The sequence below is a fragment of the Cyprinus carpio genome, chromosome A19, assembly GCF_018340385.1.
Source record: "Cyprinus carpio isolate SPL01 chromosome A19, ASM1834038v1, whole genome shotgun sequence".
NCBI lineage: Eukaryota > Metazoa > Chordata > Actinopteri > Cypriniformes > Cyprinidae > Cyprinus > Cyprinus carpio.
In genome coordinates this window covers 22,053,638-22,070,534 of record NC_056590.1, presented here as the reverse complement: position 1 = coordinate 22,070,534, position 16,897 = coordinate 22,053,638, and the positions used below count along the sequence as shown (strand labels likewise).

Below are 16,897 nucleotides of genomic sequence, written 5' to 3'. Positions count from 1 at the left end.
TTTAGTGAATACTAAAAAAAAATTGCATAAAACAAAGTGCAATATCATGTTATTAATGCGCGAATCAGTCAATGACTCTTTAGAGGTCCACGATTTATAAGATTCAAGATTCGTCTCGCGCCTCGTTAATGTCGTGTGGTGCACTTAGCACAATAAGCTAACCATCTACTATCTTTTTAAACAGAACAGGGTTTCATTATAAATCTGTGCAGTGTAAATCTATAATAACGTGATGCAAAAATATAGTAGGCCCTACTCACGTTTTGGAGCGCTGTCCGATATTGAACGGAAATCGCTGTTGCTATGGTTACCGCCGAAGGCGAACTCGACTTTTGTATTTATGCACAAATACACTGTAATCTGTAATCTGTTTACATGACATTCTGCTTAATGTTTCATTATTCTTCTAATATTAAAATATAAATTAAATTCTTTAAAGTTGGCCTAAAGAATGAAAGCCGTTTTGAATTTTTGTTTTTTACCTTTTTTTGTTTTTAAAAGGTAATTGCGAAGGTAATTCAGATTTTGTGAGATTGTGAGATATAAACCAGCAATTCTGAGAACATATCGGTATTTTACCCCTCAAAACTGGACTTTATATCTAGGAATTCCGACCGAGGGGAAAAGTGAGAATTGCGAGATGTATGTCGGAATTGTGAGATAAAAAGTCGCAATTACATTTCTTTATTTTGTATTCAGAGGCAGAAACGGGCTTCCATACCTAAGTGAATGTCCAGGGGAGTAGTTAAACCACCTTTAAACTACTCATGACCACATTACCAGAAGAATTTATTACGTTTTATTGTAGGCTTATTTATTGTGGTACATTTTGTTGAACTTCTTGTAGAATTTATAATCTGTTAAGGGAATAGATTTTCCCCTTTACATTTATATTACAAATATGGCATGTTGTAGCTTTTTTTTCTACATATATATATATATATATATACATATATATATATATATATATATATAGAAATTATTGGCCTGGTAATGATTAATAGGCTAGTCTTATTATAACAAATGCTGTTAAGAACTATCTGTAAAATGGGTTTTAATGAAGAGTGATGGAAAAACCCGGCCTTCACATATTCCAAGAGATTACATCGATTAAATCATTAAGAGCCTGATAAACTGTTATGGAGTAAGAAATAAACAATATCAACATAAGAAAATGTTAAGTTTGACTTCCCAAGGCATGTTGAATAAGAACTTTCTGTCAAACTATAGCCTATAAGTGCCTAAATAATATAGAAAATACATTATATATCCTATGTAAACAAGTAATTGTTTATGAATATATTTTGTTTGACGTCTGAAATTTTCTTGAGCAATAGCATTTTTCTCCAGGCTCCTGTTATTTCACTTTAATGCAAAGAAAATAACTATTCCTTGTCATTAAAGTGAAACTCTTAATGTGTGCATATATAGGGTTAGGGTCCTCACCGATACAGCGAAACATGACGAAAACCCTTCTAATATATTCAAACAAACCTTGTGTGTGTGTGTGTGTGTGTGTGTGTGTGTGTGTGTGTGTGTGTGTGTGTGTGTGTTATATGTTAGAAGATAGTGCAGCAGGATGCGCAGGATGCGGAGTATCCGGTAACGTAGCTTTTCCAAAAGATGCGGCTTCGCGATATCCCCATGTTACCTCCTGTCTGATAGACGCTGATTGAGTATTGGCTGGGTGCGCATTGTCCGGTTCAAACCTTTAAATTCAGCGCTGGTTTTTTTGTTTGTTTGTTTGTTTTTTACTTTTACGAATTCTCAGAGACATTGACAAGTTTCTTAAGAGGTGCGCGTTGATTTCATCATGACTACAGAATTTTTAACCATTTTGTAAACCCGTCGGACATATCTGGGACAGTATGGATACTGAATCAGACTCATGGGTTTATATCTGCACAAATACTGAAGATACTGTGAGCAGAGAAACAGAATGACACCGGCGTGGAACCAGCGACCCAGATGCACACTGACGGGTGAGTTTGAATGATTAACAAATAAATACATTAAATCAAATGGGGCGGTGACTGTAAAAGTGTAACTAGGCCAATTAACTAGTCTACATTTGAAGAATATCCAGACTTTTTCCCGTAACGAGTATCATAGGTTATTTCTATTATTCTCTGTCATTAAATTTATCCTGACAATGAGAAAACAAAATAAACAATAATAATATTTAATAATTATAATAATTTTAATATGTCATTAATACTTTTTTTTCAAAACATAAAAGTAATTTTTCACAAATCAAAATTAAATTAAAAACTCCTTTCAGTAGGGCTTTGTACAAAGTAACAAGAACATAAATTGGGTTTACTAATTAATATACACAGTTCTAACAACTGTCCTTTCAAAAAACTTTGTAAGTATTGATTAAAAGTGAAACTGCATTTTTGACTGATTTGGTGTTCAATTTCTTAAAGGCTCCTGACCTGCATCCTTCCACTTAAAGACGTATGTTTAGGGAGTAAGAAAGAAAGAAAAACAAGCTGTGTCCAGAGTAAAGTGATCTGGCACGATCAGATTTGATCCTTTTCCGTTACCCCAGGAGCATGAGGTGCAATTTGAGAATCTGCATGTCTCTGCACATTGCTCCTCAAAACACACCTGCTCTTAATTATTTATGTTGCACACCTCTTCTTTAATTCACCTGTATACACATTTTTCCCCTCCAAAATCAGATTTTTCCCCCCTGCAGTTTTGTGTGCTGCACTCTTGATGAAGAAAGCATATTTTTGAACATGTTTATGTGTTCCAGATCATAGGATTAAACTGCCAAAGTGCCCAAATGCTGCCTTTCGGCAACCTCTTCCATCTTACCTGCACAGATCAAGACCCCGAAGGCTTCCCACAGACTTTGGGACTTCAGAAAGCCCTGTGTGTCACTGGGAGGAATCAGGAGTTCCCAGGGTGAGCGGCTACCATGCCAGACACGCAGAATCAGGCCCAGTGCGCCCACGAATTGTGACCGTGGTTCGGCCGTGTGGACAGGAGAGCGTGCGGAAGATCTCGTTGCTGTTAAACCGCCGTGCTGTGCAGACTTTTGAGCAACTAATGGCAGATGTGTCTGAGGCGCTAGGCTTCCCCTGCTGGAACAATGCTCGAATACGACGACTCTTTAGCCCTGCTGGGCGAGAAATCCACAGCTTTGCTGACTTCTTCCGCTTTGACCATGCCTTCCTGGCCTTTGGGAACAGCCGACCATCTCTTGATGAGGTACATGCTGCACTAGATGAGTTATATCCGGAAAACCCCGGCCATTGCGAACATCTGCTGAGTGTATGGGAGCGTATCCTGAGACCCAAGGCCACTAAGGCAGATAGTGGTTTCCATGATGATGACGCCGGAGCCGAGATGTCCTTACCTACAGTACATGATCAACAGGTAAACAAACCAGCTGTCAACAACTTGCAGCCTGTTGGAAGGCAAAAAGAAAAGCTGAAGAGAGAAAGGCAGAGAGAACTATGGAGGAGGAGAGGTGACCTGCAGAAAGAAGATGAGAAGGAGATAAAGAAAGAGGAAGGAAAGAGAGAAGCTGTTTTCTGCCGGAGTTGTCGAGGATGTGGCCCTCCTATACCTCCAATCAGAAGCAGTCAATGTTCTCAATCAGACAGGCCAAATAACCACAGTAATAAAAGTACTTCATCGCAGAACGACATGGAAAAAACACAACAAAGATCATTGAAAGCAGAAGAGCATGTTGCCAATACAAAATCAAGCCCAATTGTTCCTCAAAACTGGGATAAAGATCTTAACTTGGAGGCAATTACTGAGCAGGACATTAATCAGCAGGAAACAGTTGAGCAGAAAGACTTACAGAGTAACGTATTACCTGATGGTGCCGAAGTGTCACTGGAGGACATTGAGCACTGCTATGACATGGGGCGGGTGGTAGGAGACGGGAACTTTGCAGTGGTCAGGGAGTGCCGTGTGAGAGGCCTGGCTGAAACTTTCGCTATGAAGATTGTGGACAACGCAAAGCTGCAAGGACGTGGTAACATGATTCAGAATGAGATCGCACTGCTGCATAGTCTGGAACACCCTCGCCTCATACAGCTGTTTCGTTCTCATCACACGGACACACATGTTTACCTGCTGATGGAGCTGGTGGCCGGTGGAGACTTGTTTGATGCTATCACTCAGAGTGGCAGGTTTACTGAGCCAAGTGCTGCATGCATGATCAGAGACATCAGTCAGGCTCTGGAATACATCCACAGCAAGAGCATCGCACACCGAGACATCAAACCTGAAAACCTACTGGTAAGAGATAAGAGTCACGCAAGATCAGTGTTATTTTAGTATTTACATATACTATTATAATATTTGATATTTTGAATTAACTTTTTTATTTTCTGTTTTGGTTTTTTAATTTGAGTAATTCTGTTATATGTTTGTCACTTGTAATAATTCATATATATATAGTTCTTTGAAACTATTTTCAGTCAGAAATTGCTATGGTTTTTATTTTTAAAAAAAATTAAATTTAAATAATTTTTTGAATTTTTTGAATGGAAAGTATTTTTTTTTTTTTTTTTGTTTGTAAAACATACTCCAATAATCTTTAATTTATTGAATTTTGAAAAATAATTTTTCAGTGATACTGTATTTGACACAATTTTATATTTTACACATATTTCATTTTTAATTTAGATTCATTTAATTTTTGTTTCAGTTATTTTAGTAACTTTTTTGTTGTAATTTTAGTACTTCATCTTAAAATCAACTTTCAGTTATTTGCTAAGGCAACATTTCTCATTTTATTTTTTAAGTTTAAATTTTTCACCTGTTATTTAGATTTGATTTTATTTCAGCTTAATTTCAGTTACTGAAAATTAATTTTAATAGTTTAGTTTTAACATTGCTTAACACTAACAACACTGCTCAAAATACAATACGAAAAAGTTAAACATTATTTCATAGACTACCAATACCTTTTTTTTTTTGTAATTAAAGGCTAATAGAAACAAACAATATAATATTACTACTAAATACAACTAAATGTACTTAAACTAGTTTAAAACATGGGAATTGGACAGAGAATCGGTGAGTCATTACATTGTGGGAATCTGTGAATCTGTTTATTTTTATAAAACATCCGAAACAAATCAATTAAATTAAATGAATCTAACTTTCCAACACTATTTATGAGATTTTTTTTTGGTTACTGAATTGTAGGTACAGCGGCATAGCAATGGAAGTTTGAATCTGAAGTTGGCTGATTTTGGTTTAGCCATGGTGGTAACAGAGCCAGTGTTCACAGTCTGTGGCACACCTACATATGTTGCTCCAGAGATACTTGCTGAGACAGGTAGGATCTGTACTCATTTAGAATAGCTGGGACTGGTTGGACACAAAAAAACTGAGCTACAGCTCTGTCCTAAATCTCAAACAAGTACTTTGAGGTTTAAAATAAATAGTAACATGATCTGACACTAACATCTGACATGATATTTCAAATGTTCAGCTATGCATGTGTACATGTATGAACAGGTTATGGTGTTGGAGTAGACGTTTGGGCAATGGGTGTCATACTGTTTGTGCTGCTGGGTGGGTTTCCTCCATTCCGAAGTCCAGATCGTAATCAAGAGGAACTATTCCGTCTCATCCAGAAAGGAGAAGTCCACTTTCTGTCCCCATACTGGGATAATGTGTCTGAGGGTGAGATCTCCAACATTTGAAATAAAGAGATTTAAGGGTTAGTTCTATCAAAAATGGAAAGTCCGTCATCATTTACTCAATCCCAAGGTATTTTTAAACACATATGGACATGAAGCTCCATATAAAGTCTTAACAATATGTGTGTTATATTAAGTGGCAGAGTAAATGAAATAATTTTCATTTTTGGTTGATCTATACCTTTTAACTCTTCATATCTACTATAATTTAGATGCTATAATCTAGAAATGTTACAAGAGCTGATGTTTGTGTTTTCTAGGGGCTAAAGCTGTAGTGAGGGCTTTGCTAGAAGTCAGTCCGAAAAGGCGCTTGACAGCTAGTCAAACCCTGCAGCACGGCTGGCTTCAGCATGCAATAGCACAAAAGGACCACAAGGGGGCTATAAAAGCCACTGACTCCATGGCTGAGAGGCGCAACCAGCAGAAACTGAGTGGACAGGTGGAAAGTGCTGAGAATAAGAGTGATTCTCACAAACCAGAAACGTTGGCAGAGAAATATCATGCAGCACAAACTTACAAGAACATACTTAACTATGATTCAGATATTAACGCTTGTGACAGAGACCAGCAGATTCAGGAGATTCATAACATGACAAGCAACCAGCAAAATGCATCCCATGCAGAAGACACCACCACCATGAACAAGCAATATACCACAGATCAGCACAAACCTGAGAAACCAGCACAGCAAGAAGACACTGACACAAAACAAGAGTGACCTGCTGAGTAATGAGTTAAAGGGCAGTGAAGAAGCCAGCATAAACAAGGGACTAGTAGAAACCAATTATATATGAAAAGACTAATAGAGTCTGGACCAAACAAGCTATGTGAAACATAAAGTGGAACATAAACATAGCATAACAAAACAAACATAATGCTCTGTAGTAAACAATGTAACCTACACATATACTCTAAGCACTGATTCTGACTTCTGTTCAATGTTTTTGACCTGATGACAAGGCCCAGATCAAATCTGTACATTTCTGGACTCAATTTGGAGGAAAATCTGCTGAATTATTGTAAATATGGTTAAATGTATTAAAAGGAGCTTATAGTGCACTCTTCCCAGAAGCGTAGGGTATAATCCAATATTTAAAAAAAAAAACAACTTGATTATCAGAATTCTGTATCATTTCTGTGTGTGCTCACAGGTCACTAATGAAATGATCTGAGACATTAAAGTAACTATTATTACGAGATATTATTTACAGACTAGAGGCAGAAAAGCAATTTATGATGTATTGTTTTGGTATGTAAAAGCCTCTGATTATTCTGTATTTTCTCCTTAATCTGTGTTATTTAAAAAAGAAAGACATTTCAATATGGACTAGTTTTGTTTTTTAATATGTATCAAAAACGCATCAGTCAATCTCTGCCTCTGCCAATGTTTGTAAGTTAGTTGGGTAGACTAGCTAGTAATAAGCTAAGAGTATTTAGTATTATTTGTGTTCCCATGTCTCATTCCTGTATTTATATTGCACATCTTCAAATTTGTTCAGTCTTTTTGTTTTCGGCAAATCAGAGGTCTTTTTGAAACATTATGAGTATTGTGTAAATGTTTTAGACTGTAGGCTAACACAGTTAAACTTAATTAGCTGTTTGGTTACATGTTCCTATGATTTGGGGAGTAAAATAATGTTCTGTTTTTTGATGATTAAATGTTTATGATTTTTTTTTTTTAATCTTCTGTTCACCTTTTAACACTTAAAATTTCTGAGATATCAAGTGGTTCAGAGGTAATTATTAATGAATAAAGCCTTTGTCCTTGTCAGGTCCTTCATGGTGGCATGTCGGAAAGCCCAAAGAAATTTTAAAATTTGATATTTTAAGTGTACTATAGAGTGGTATTGTAATGTGCATAAAACACTATTAATATCCACTTCATTACTAATTCCTTCTGTATTACACTGCTGTATGCATATTATTAATACATATTTTGTGTATCCAGTCCAGTAATCAGGAAGACACATACAAACACACTCCCATCCCCCCATGAAACACACACAGCTCATTCAGGCTGGGCAGGCTAGACTGACAGCTGTCTTGCCCAAACTAGTCCATCACAGACCACGTTATTTGATTGGCTGAGGCAATCCCCCCTCCCCCGAGGGTCACTCTGGTTTCGAGTAAAAAAAAAAAAAAGGTTACAAATAAGTTAAAAGCGACTGCACTTTACATTTCAGGGACTTTACTTTTGAAATGTAAAGTGCAGTCTCTACCTATGGCTCCAATTAAAATAATGTATTCAGGTCTTTCATATACTATTCTGTCAAGTACAATAATTTAGATGTATGACGCCCCACGATGGCGTTGCCATTTTGTCGCATATGAGGGGTGTTAGGGATTTTGACCAGGGTTATGAAAAGGTTTGGTCATCTTTTACTCTTGCCTTAAACTATAATCACCATGCCAATGATATGAAAAACTAGCACAATATCATTTAAAACAAATCTACTAACACAACCAAGCATCACACGATCCAAATCACAAGTTTTTGGTCACCTTTCTCTTAAAAAAAGCTTCAGCCATGACCCGCAGGAGGGCGGTGCGCATGCGCAAAGCGTAGCTCTTTAAATATCCCCAGTCATCTGATGAAGCACAACATTTGTTGCAGCCAATCAGAGCGCGCGAAAGAGAAGGGCAGAGCGGCCATCATTACTAGTGGCGACGCGTTCACTGACACATCAATAACGGACGACAGAATTCGCTTGTTCTTCACCCCTCTCCGAGTAAACCGAGCTCGGATAGGCGGAATCAGAAAGGGACAAGTGGACAGGGGGAGAGGAGGAGACAGACAGGAAAAAAACAAAGATGGCAGTGTGGATTAAGGGAAGGACTATCGAAGAGACTCTGCAGCAAACTGATAATTTGTAGGCTTTCGGGCGAATCCGGATCGTGTCGGAGTGGTTCGGTTGTGATCGGAAGGTGGACCGGAGGAGAAGAGCCCGGCCGGGTCGCGGAGAGTCGCTGTGCGCGTGCTGTCACGGCGGATAACGGCACTAAACAACAGCCTGTTGTTTTGTTGAGTCTTAGCTGTTTTTTTCTCTCTCTCTCTTCAAAAGCTGAGAGCTGAAGCTTACCTGAGATCTATCCAAAATACAGGCATCCATGCACGCCAAACCGCAGTGAAACACAGATGAATTTATATACTCTGTCCCATAATTTAGTGTCATATTACCCATAATTTACCTATTTGAACTGACGCTTGATGTTTTACAACTGAGTGCATTGTTGGCTGTCCAGACCCCCATCATTATAGGCCAAGTAGCTTGAAAAATCCTGTAAATCTCACCTTGACAATCAGCGGATCCTGTGCTCGGTCAGCCCAAATATCCCCCGTCACTCATTCGCATGTCTTCGATGGAAGAGCGGATGGAATTAGGCGTCGCGGCCGCCCCGGGCTCCTCATCGTCGGGTCTGGGTGTCGGTCCTGTGGGGGGCGCCCTGGACGCTGGCCCGGGGAGCGCAGGACTGGCAGGCATCCAGGAGGAGTCCGGTCTGCGGAGAGACGGTTCGGGTTCCGAGGCCGACCCGGACGCGCCGCCCAAGAAGCGCGTGAGGCAGCAGGAAGGAGAAGCGGGGAAGCTCGAGGAGCGCCTGTACTCGGTGCTGTGCTGCACGGTGTGTCTGGACCTGCCTAAAGCCTCGGTGTACCAGGTAAACAATGCCACTATGAAGCTTACAATGCAAAAAAATCCTTATGCATGATCTATATATCATAAACACAATGCAGATATAAACGTTCATAATAACACAGCATCCTCTCGGAATGCAACAGATAACAAGATACAGTCTGTTATTATAGATATGAGACAAAGGGGTTTTAAAGGGTTTTTTTTTTTTTGAGTGTGTGTGTGAATCTTTTTGTCATTGTGATTCTGTGTCTATTGTTTGTCTATTTCTAAACGATATAGCTGATTACACACTGTCTGTGACTCATAATGTGTGATGAAATGTCTAATAAAATGCTTGTTCTTGCATTTTGCCATTTCAGGTAACGTTACATGGTATTTTTTTTTTAAAGAGCTGGTATCAAGTTATTTTTGTAGGTTTCAGATGTAACACTCAGAAGGCCTGAGCAGCTGTTTTTTGCCTTCAAAGGCAAACATGACAATCAGGGTGGTCACATGCCCTGTTTAACCCAATCACTGCTGGCTTCTCCTGATCACCCCTCCCCCAAATATGCACCCCATATAATCCCTTTGAAGCCACAGGCTAAACCAGCTGCAATAGAACTTCCTCTCATGCTTTCACACATTTTGTTGTGGTGTTTAGGTTTGCATGCCCTTGTTAACATTTTTTTTACAAGTGTCAATTTATTAATGTGCTTGGTTAATTATATAAATCCACAAACCAGTGGTCATTTTGTTGGAGTATATGTCAATGTGATGACAGCTGCACTGACAGGCCTATACTAAAACTAGAATGGAAATATTAGACATACAAATAAAACAGAGTATGAGAAACACTGACATCCTCTCAAATTTACCCCTACAATAGCATGTGGTTCAGGGATGATGTGTCACATTGCATCAGTGCTGTTAAGCTCATGGCATGTAATCCGTTTATTACTGAATCATGTTATGAATCCCATCAAATGGGGCAAACATGTGCGAGGCCTGAAGCAAAACAAACAAGCCAAGAAGAACTCAATTCAGCTGCTCACTGAATTAATCAAGCACAGACTCGACACGGCAGTTTACCTCCTGTGATGTTGATCGGGGGGTATTCCAAAAAGCAGGTTATGTGACGTACCCGGGTATGTTTGAGGATAAGTGAGCGGATAACCTCAGCTTTCGGTTCCAAAATCGGATACTTTCAGGGTAAGTAAGTAACCATAGTCACTTGCACTGTGAAGATAACCTGCTCCAGAGCAGGTTATGTTCCGGGGTTAGTTCACTTCAGCAAACGTGTGATCTACTGACGAGCCTTCAGTGCACGTGACAGATAGCACACATTATATAATATTACAATATGTAATATAGTCTATTATATATATAAAATAAGTAATAAATACGGTAAATTATTATTTTAATATGGTTATTTATTTTATTGGCATATATAACAGTTATCTGTATAAATTATAAAACACTATGACAAGGTAATGTTTAATTTATTATATTATATTTATTTATAACATTTTATATTATCATCTCACACATGGATCGGCATTTTCTATCATGTCTAAATTTTAAATCAAAATACATATCTGATATGACTTAATATATAATTAGCATCAAACATCAAAATAAAAATGATTGCACAACCATCAATTAGGTGGCAATATGCACTAAGCATGTAAATGACCATTGAACAAAAGAAGAAGAAAGAAACAGCATGGCGTGCCTTATCTTAGCATCCGTTTCCATAGTAATTCGTCGCTCTGTTGAGAATGTCTTGAGTCTAAACAAGGAACTTACTCCCGGACGTGTTTTTGGAACCACATGCCTCGGGTAAGCAAGGTTTGGGGTTAATCAACCGAGAGTTCAGGGTTTAGTTCACGGTAAGTTAACCCTGCTTTCTGGAATACACCCCAGCTGGTGAATTAATAAGCCAGTAACAGCTTACTAACATTGTTCAGATGAAACTTTGAATTAATCATGAAACTAGAGTAATAAGTGTAATTACAGTGAAACTAAAACTAAATATATAAAAATAATTTCTATTAATTGAAGTAAAGCTGAAATAAAATATCATTTTTATATGAAAAAAGTTTTTTTTATACTAAACTTTGCTTTGGTGACTAACTAAAATAAAATAAGTACTAAAATTTAAGTAATGCTAAGTAGAAATATTTTAAAAACAAAAACAAATAACTAATGACAAAAGCCCATAAAGTAACTAAAACCTTAAAACTAAAATGAAAACTTAAAATATAAAAAAAAAATTCAAAAGAAATGTAAACAAAATAAAGAATAACACTAAGTTGTGGCATAAAATGGATGAAGTATTGTCTCTGTATAGAGTTTTTAAAACAGAATCTTTTTGTTGCATGTATTTGTGAAAGTACATTTGGGTGACTCTTTATTTTACAGTGTCCTTGTTACATGTACTTACTATAACAGTAAATTACATATAATTACATGCAACTAACCCTAAACCAAACCCTAATCCTATAGTTAGTACAAGCTGTTAATTAATATTACTGAATACTAAATGAGTAATTACACTGTAACAAGGACACTTTACAATAAAGTGTAACTTGAAATTGCTATGTTAGGCACAAATGAGATAAAAGCAATTGACAAATTTTAGAATGAGTACCTTTTTATACAAGGAATGAAAGGTTTTGAAACTGGTTTTGTAATACCTCTTTCTTACCCTAAAGAGGTAATTTTTTAAATTATTATTCATAATAATTTTTTCCCCATTAAGATCCACTTAAGCAACAGTGCTAAGTATTGAAATGCTCTGCACATACTGTTAATTTCAGACTGATTATACTGAGTTGTGTTTAGGAATAATAGCATGTGCTCTTCATTTCACAGTGTACAAATGGGCACCTGATGTGCGCAGGCTGCTTCATCCACCTGCTTGCTGATGCGCGTCTCAAAGAGGAGCAGGCCACGTGTCCCAACTGCCGCTGTGAGATCAGTAAGAGTCTGTGTTGCAGGAACCTGGCGGTGGAGAAAGCCGTGAGTGAACTACCCTCTGACTGCAGCTACTGCCTCAAACAGTTCCCTCGCTCTAGCCTCGAGCGCCACCGAACAGAGGAGTGCCAGGACAGGTACTGTTGCACCAGTTCACAAAACAGACACCCACATGAGCAAGATCATGTACAACACGTATGTCAAGCTGTAGGGGGTGAATTCATTAAATAGTTGTGCCATTTGGATTGTAATTCATGTATTTTCAGCATAACATGCCACCTTTAAATGTAAATTGGGATTGTTGGAGCTTGTGCTATATTCCTAAAAAAGCCCAGTGCTACTCAAGTCAGCATAAAATGGAAATTGCAACCATCTTTTTTTCAATGTTGAGTGAGATGAGAGAAAGTAGTGGGGACTTCAGGAAATGATTGAACCAATCTCATCTGACTATTGGACAAGCGTTCTTGTCCAGCTCTCGTGCCTGTGTTTGTCACAAGAGAGGAGATGTCTTTACAAGGCGACAGCAATGTTAATGTTTTTGATGAAAGATTATGAGGACACGTTTTTTTTTTTTTTACAGAAAAAAAATTATATATCATTTATACTAAATACTGCAATATTCTATAAGAAAATAATAATGGTCCATTTTGATTTCATGGTGACTTTAATGTTATAACTTGTAAAAAATAGGCAACATTTTGTTTAAAATTGAAGTTTGTGTCTGTTGTAATGAAATTTAATGGAAATAAATGCCCTTTATAAGCATTGCAACCAAGCACAAATCCAGACAAGTACATGTTAAGCACTGTAAAAATATTTTTTTTAGAAGACTCAGTTTTTTAGCATGATTTGACATTAAGATGCTCAAGGAGTCATTGAGACTTTGGTGCAGATACAGAATTGTAATCAGTTGTGGCGATTCGTGTTTAGTGAATTCCCCCTTTCTCCTGTCTTTATCTAGTCATAAAGTTAGACATATTTGACTTGGACTATACAAGTCTCATGCATTCACTCACCAAAAAAATTCTAATGAAATTTGTTATAATTATATATTATTACTTATAAAATGTATATAATTATATAAGATACAAATATTTAATTAAAGTCTATAACAATAGATAGTTTTAAAAATCATTCTAAATGTAAAGGAATATGGAAGTCCACACCACAACTATAATGATAACAGCACACAGGAAAGATGGAATCACTTTGACAAAGACTTTTTTTTTCCAGCTGGTGAATGATAAAAACATTGACAGCCAATCAGAATCCATCCTGCTTAAAGGAGAGGCAAACAAAACAAATGTAACGCACTTAAAATAAGCAGAACTTCAATGTGATGTGGTGTGGGCACCACTATAGCAACCATTCTTGCTGTGAAAAGGCCTTTTTAAGTCACACTTAGCAGATTAGAGCTCGGGGATAATAGTTGACATTTTGCAAAGATGTAAACAAGCATTTGGTATTTAGTAAATATCACTTTATGAGAGTGTAGTGTATGTGCAGTTAGATATGTTTACATGTGATAATAGTTTTCACAAATGAATGATTTAATTGATTTATTGATAACTCATTTTATACTGTATCTTTGATGATGATGGTTGGTCATTTGTTTAATTATTTCTATTGGAAATAGAGTGACGCAGTGCAAGTACAAGCGGATTGGCTGCCCGTGGCAGGGGCCGTTCCATGAGCTCAGCGCTCATGAGGCAGAGGTGTTCCCACCCATCCAAAACCGGCATGGAGCTGATGGGCATCCTGGATGAGATGGACCAGAGCCATCGCAGAGAGCTACAGCTCTACAACGGCATCTTCAGCCTGCTGTGCTTTGAGAAGATCGGTTTTACAGGTACATAAAAACCTTAAAGGGAATAGTTCACCCAGATATGAAAATATGCTGAAAATGCACTCAACCTCAGGCCATCCAAGAATGATGTAGATGGGTTTGTTTCTACATCAGAGCAGATTTGGAGAAATTCAGCATTACAATATTTGCTCAACAATGGATCCTCTGCAGTGAATGGGTGCCGTCAGAATGGGAGTTAAAACAGCTGATAAAATTATGACTCCAGTCTTGTGAAGTGAAAAGCTGTGTGTTTGTAATATATTCATCATTAAGATGTTTTTAACTTCAAAACGTTGCTTCCAGCTGAAGTAATCCATCATAATGAATGATACTGCTTTCTCCAATGAAAAAGTTCTCTCATCTGAATCAGGAGATTAAGAAATATGCAATGATCAAGCATCATTTATAAGCCAAAACAGAACTGTCTGTGGATTTCAGAAGTGTTATTATAGACTCGTGGCCAGAAGCGACTGTTTAAATTTAACGTCTTAATGATGGATTTATTACAAACACACAGATTTTTACTTCACAATATGTTAATCGATTGCTTGTGGATTATTGGGATGTTTTTAATAAGCTGTCTGAACTCTCATTCTGATGGCACCCCTTCACTGCAGAGCAAGTGATGCAATGCTAAATTTCTCCAAATCTGTTCTGAATGAAGAAACAAACTCAAGTTTTGGATGGCCTGAGGGGGAGTAAATTTAAAAAAAGAAAAAAAATTGGGGGGGGGGGGGGGGGTCTTTTCTTGTTTTGGTTCGTTAATGTGGTTCTAGAACTTGAATATTATACAACTACAGGAAAATTACTTGATTAAAGCACAGAAATCTGGGCTGAAGTTGATAAGCTGTAATCAAAAGTCTTTGCTCCAGAGGTGCAATTCCGGCCATACCGCACTGATGACTTCATCACACGGCTGTACTATGAGACACCACGCTTCACAGTGCTAAACCAGACCTGGGTGCTGAAGGCACGGGTCAATGACTCGGAGCGCAACCCCAACCTGTCCTGCAAACGCACGCTCTCCTTCCAGCTGATCCTGAAGAGCAAAGTGAACTCTGCACTGGAGTGCTCCTTCCTGCTCCTGAAGGGCCCGTATGATGATGTGAAAATCAAACCCGTCATCCAGCACCACGTCTTCTCCAACGACGCCAACGAAACCGAGTACGCCCTGCTGCCCATCAGCGACAGCGTGGAGTGCAACAAGCTGCTGGCTGCCAAAAACATCAACCTCCGCCTCTTCATCTTTCAGATCCAGAAATAGAGGCATGAGACGATGGGATGGAAGAAATGGATCAGACGACGGTTGAAGGAGGAGGGGATGGGTAAACGAAGGAAAAGCGAAAGAGGGGAGATGAGCACCACTGAACCACAGATACCTCTACAGGAGCAAAAGAAGGATGAATACGACCCATCAGTACTGCAGTAGATCGTTTGTTTGTGTGTGAGTTTGTGTGTGTGTTGTTGCTGGTTAGTTTTCAGACCCTCTACAGCCAAAAAAAAGTCAACAATCTCACCCAACACCCTGCTGATGTCTCATTGGCAGTGCAGGACGGGCCTAAATGAACAACAACAAGAATCTGGGACTGTATTTGTGTGTTTTTGGCCTGTTTGTATGGATATCAGTCAGTAAAGACCAACAGTATGAGTGATATAAGGAACGAAGCTGAGCGAGTGCTAGAGATAGAGACAGGTGTAGTGCAACCAATCATTCAGGCAGCGTTCAACTCTGCGTTTGTGTGTTTTCACAGTTTTCAGACCTTCCTCTGACAAGGCTCACACACACAGACGCAGCAGCCGTGACTGCTTTAAGTGTATTTTTGTATGTGAAGGTGGCCATTTTCATTGAAGCGCTGCAGTACAGTTAAGCTGAACAAAATGGCTGCTGAAACCACAACCCGGAAGATGCGATTTGCATGTTTTTAGTTTTCCAGTGTGCTCTCTGAAACGCCCAGTTTTAGTTGTGTAGCATCATAGCCTTGTAATCTAACTTAAGTTTGACCTTATTAACACATTTATTTAAGAACCTGTGAATCTTGCCTCCTGTGAATTGTTTTCCTCACTATCTTGCCCTGTTTAACCCCCCTGGTTTATGAACACAGGAACATTTCTCACATCATGATGTCAGGTTATAAATATTTATATTTATTGCTTTTATTTAACCTGCATTAATTAATGAAGTAACAGACATTTCTCATTCACTCACTGGAAAGATCTGATTGTGAGCCATTTTTACAGACCCCTTCCCTTCTTCCACCCTCATCCACATATAGGCACACAAATGACCTTCTTTCATACCTTCATTAATATTGCACACACACACAAAGCTGGGGGTTACAAAAGAGCCAATGGGGTAATCGGATCTCAGTTCAGATGAACGTGGCTGTGTTTTAGTTTTGACATACTTGAATTCATGATCGAAAGAACAACAAACAGTTAAGCTGATCTGGCAGAGACTCAATTCTGATTAGAGGAGTTTATTTTAAACTGTTTCTGCATTTAAAAGCTTTTAATTCTCACTCTGGCTGTATATGTGCCTTTCTATTAAAGCTCATTTAAACTTGTCACTGCTTTCTTTCTTGACTACTTGAATTGACAAACACTTGTTTTCCACTAGGAAACCTGTTATTTTCTGATAAATGCATGCTTAAAACAATAATTTACTGCATGTCAACATATCACGCCGGTAACAAACTTTTTTTCTTCTTGTTTCTTTAAAGGGACGATTTACATCCCAAAATAACGTTATATCATCGTTTACTCACCCTCGTGTTCCACAC

General features: G+C 38.1%; 2 protein-coding genes and 1 long non-coding RNA gene across 6 annotated transcripts; 2 read left to right on the top strand and 1 right to left on the bottom strand.

Moving 5' to 3' along the window:
- Window positions 1-1,622: 1,622 nt before the first annotated feature.
- On the top strand, window positions 1,623-7,247 carry LOC109070187 (serine/threonine-protein kinase DCLK3-like). Its single transcript, XM_042777043.1, has 5 exons — window positions 1,623-1,982; window positions 2,765-4,266; window positions 5,182-5,314; window positions 5,497-5,664; window positions 5,942-7,247. Exons 1-5 carry the CDS (start codon window positions 1,940-1,942, stop codon window positions 6,397-6,399), a joined length of 2,304 nt encoding a protein of 767 aa, XP_042632977.1. The 5' UTR covers window positions 1,623-1,939; the 3' UTR covers window positions 6,400-7,247.
- LOC109070193 lies at window positions 3,234-9,111 on the bottom strand. Of its 4 annotated transcripts, none has more exons than XR_006162665.1 (5): window positions 8,974-9,111; window positions 5,539-5,671; window positions 4,099-4,263; window positions 3,839-3,987; window positions 3,234-3,370 (listed from the first exon to the last, which is right to left on the bottom strand). It is a non-coding gene; the product is annotated as an uncharacterized LOC109070193 (long non-coding RNA). The 4 variants fall into 4 exon arrangements; XR_006162667.1 differs by having other exon boundaries at window positions 3,355-3,489; XR_006162666.1 differs by lacking the exon at window positions 3,234-3,370 and adding an exon at window positions 3,565-3,646.
- On the top strand, window positions 9,033-16,681 carry LOC109070188 (cysteine/histidine-rich 1). Its single transcript, XM_042777047.1, is given in 5 exon segments — window positions 9,033-9,338; window positions 12,170-12,408; window positions 13,908-13,986; window positions 13,988-14,120; window positions 14,990-16,681. Coding segments are annotated over 5 exon segments (1,149 nt in total). The 3' UTR covers window positions 15,382-16,681.
- Window positions 16,682-16,897: the final 216 nt, after the last annotated feature.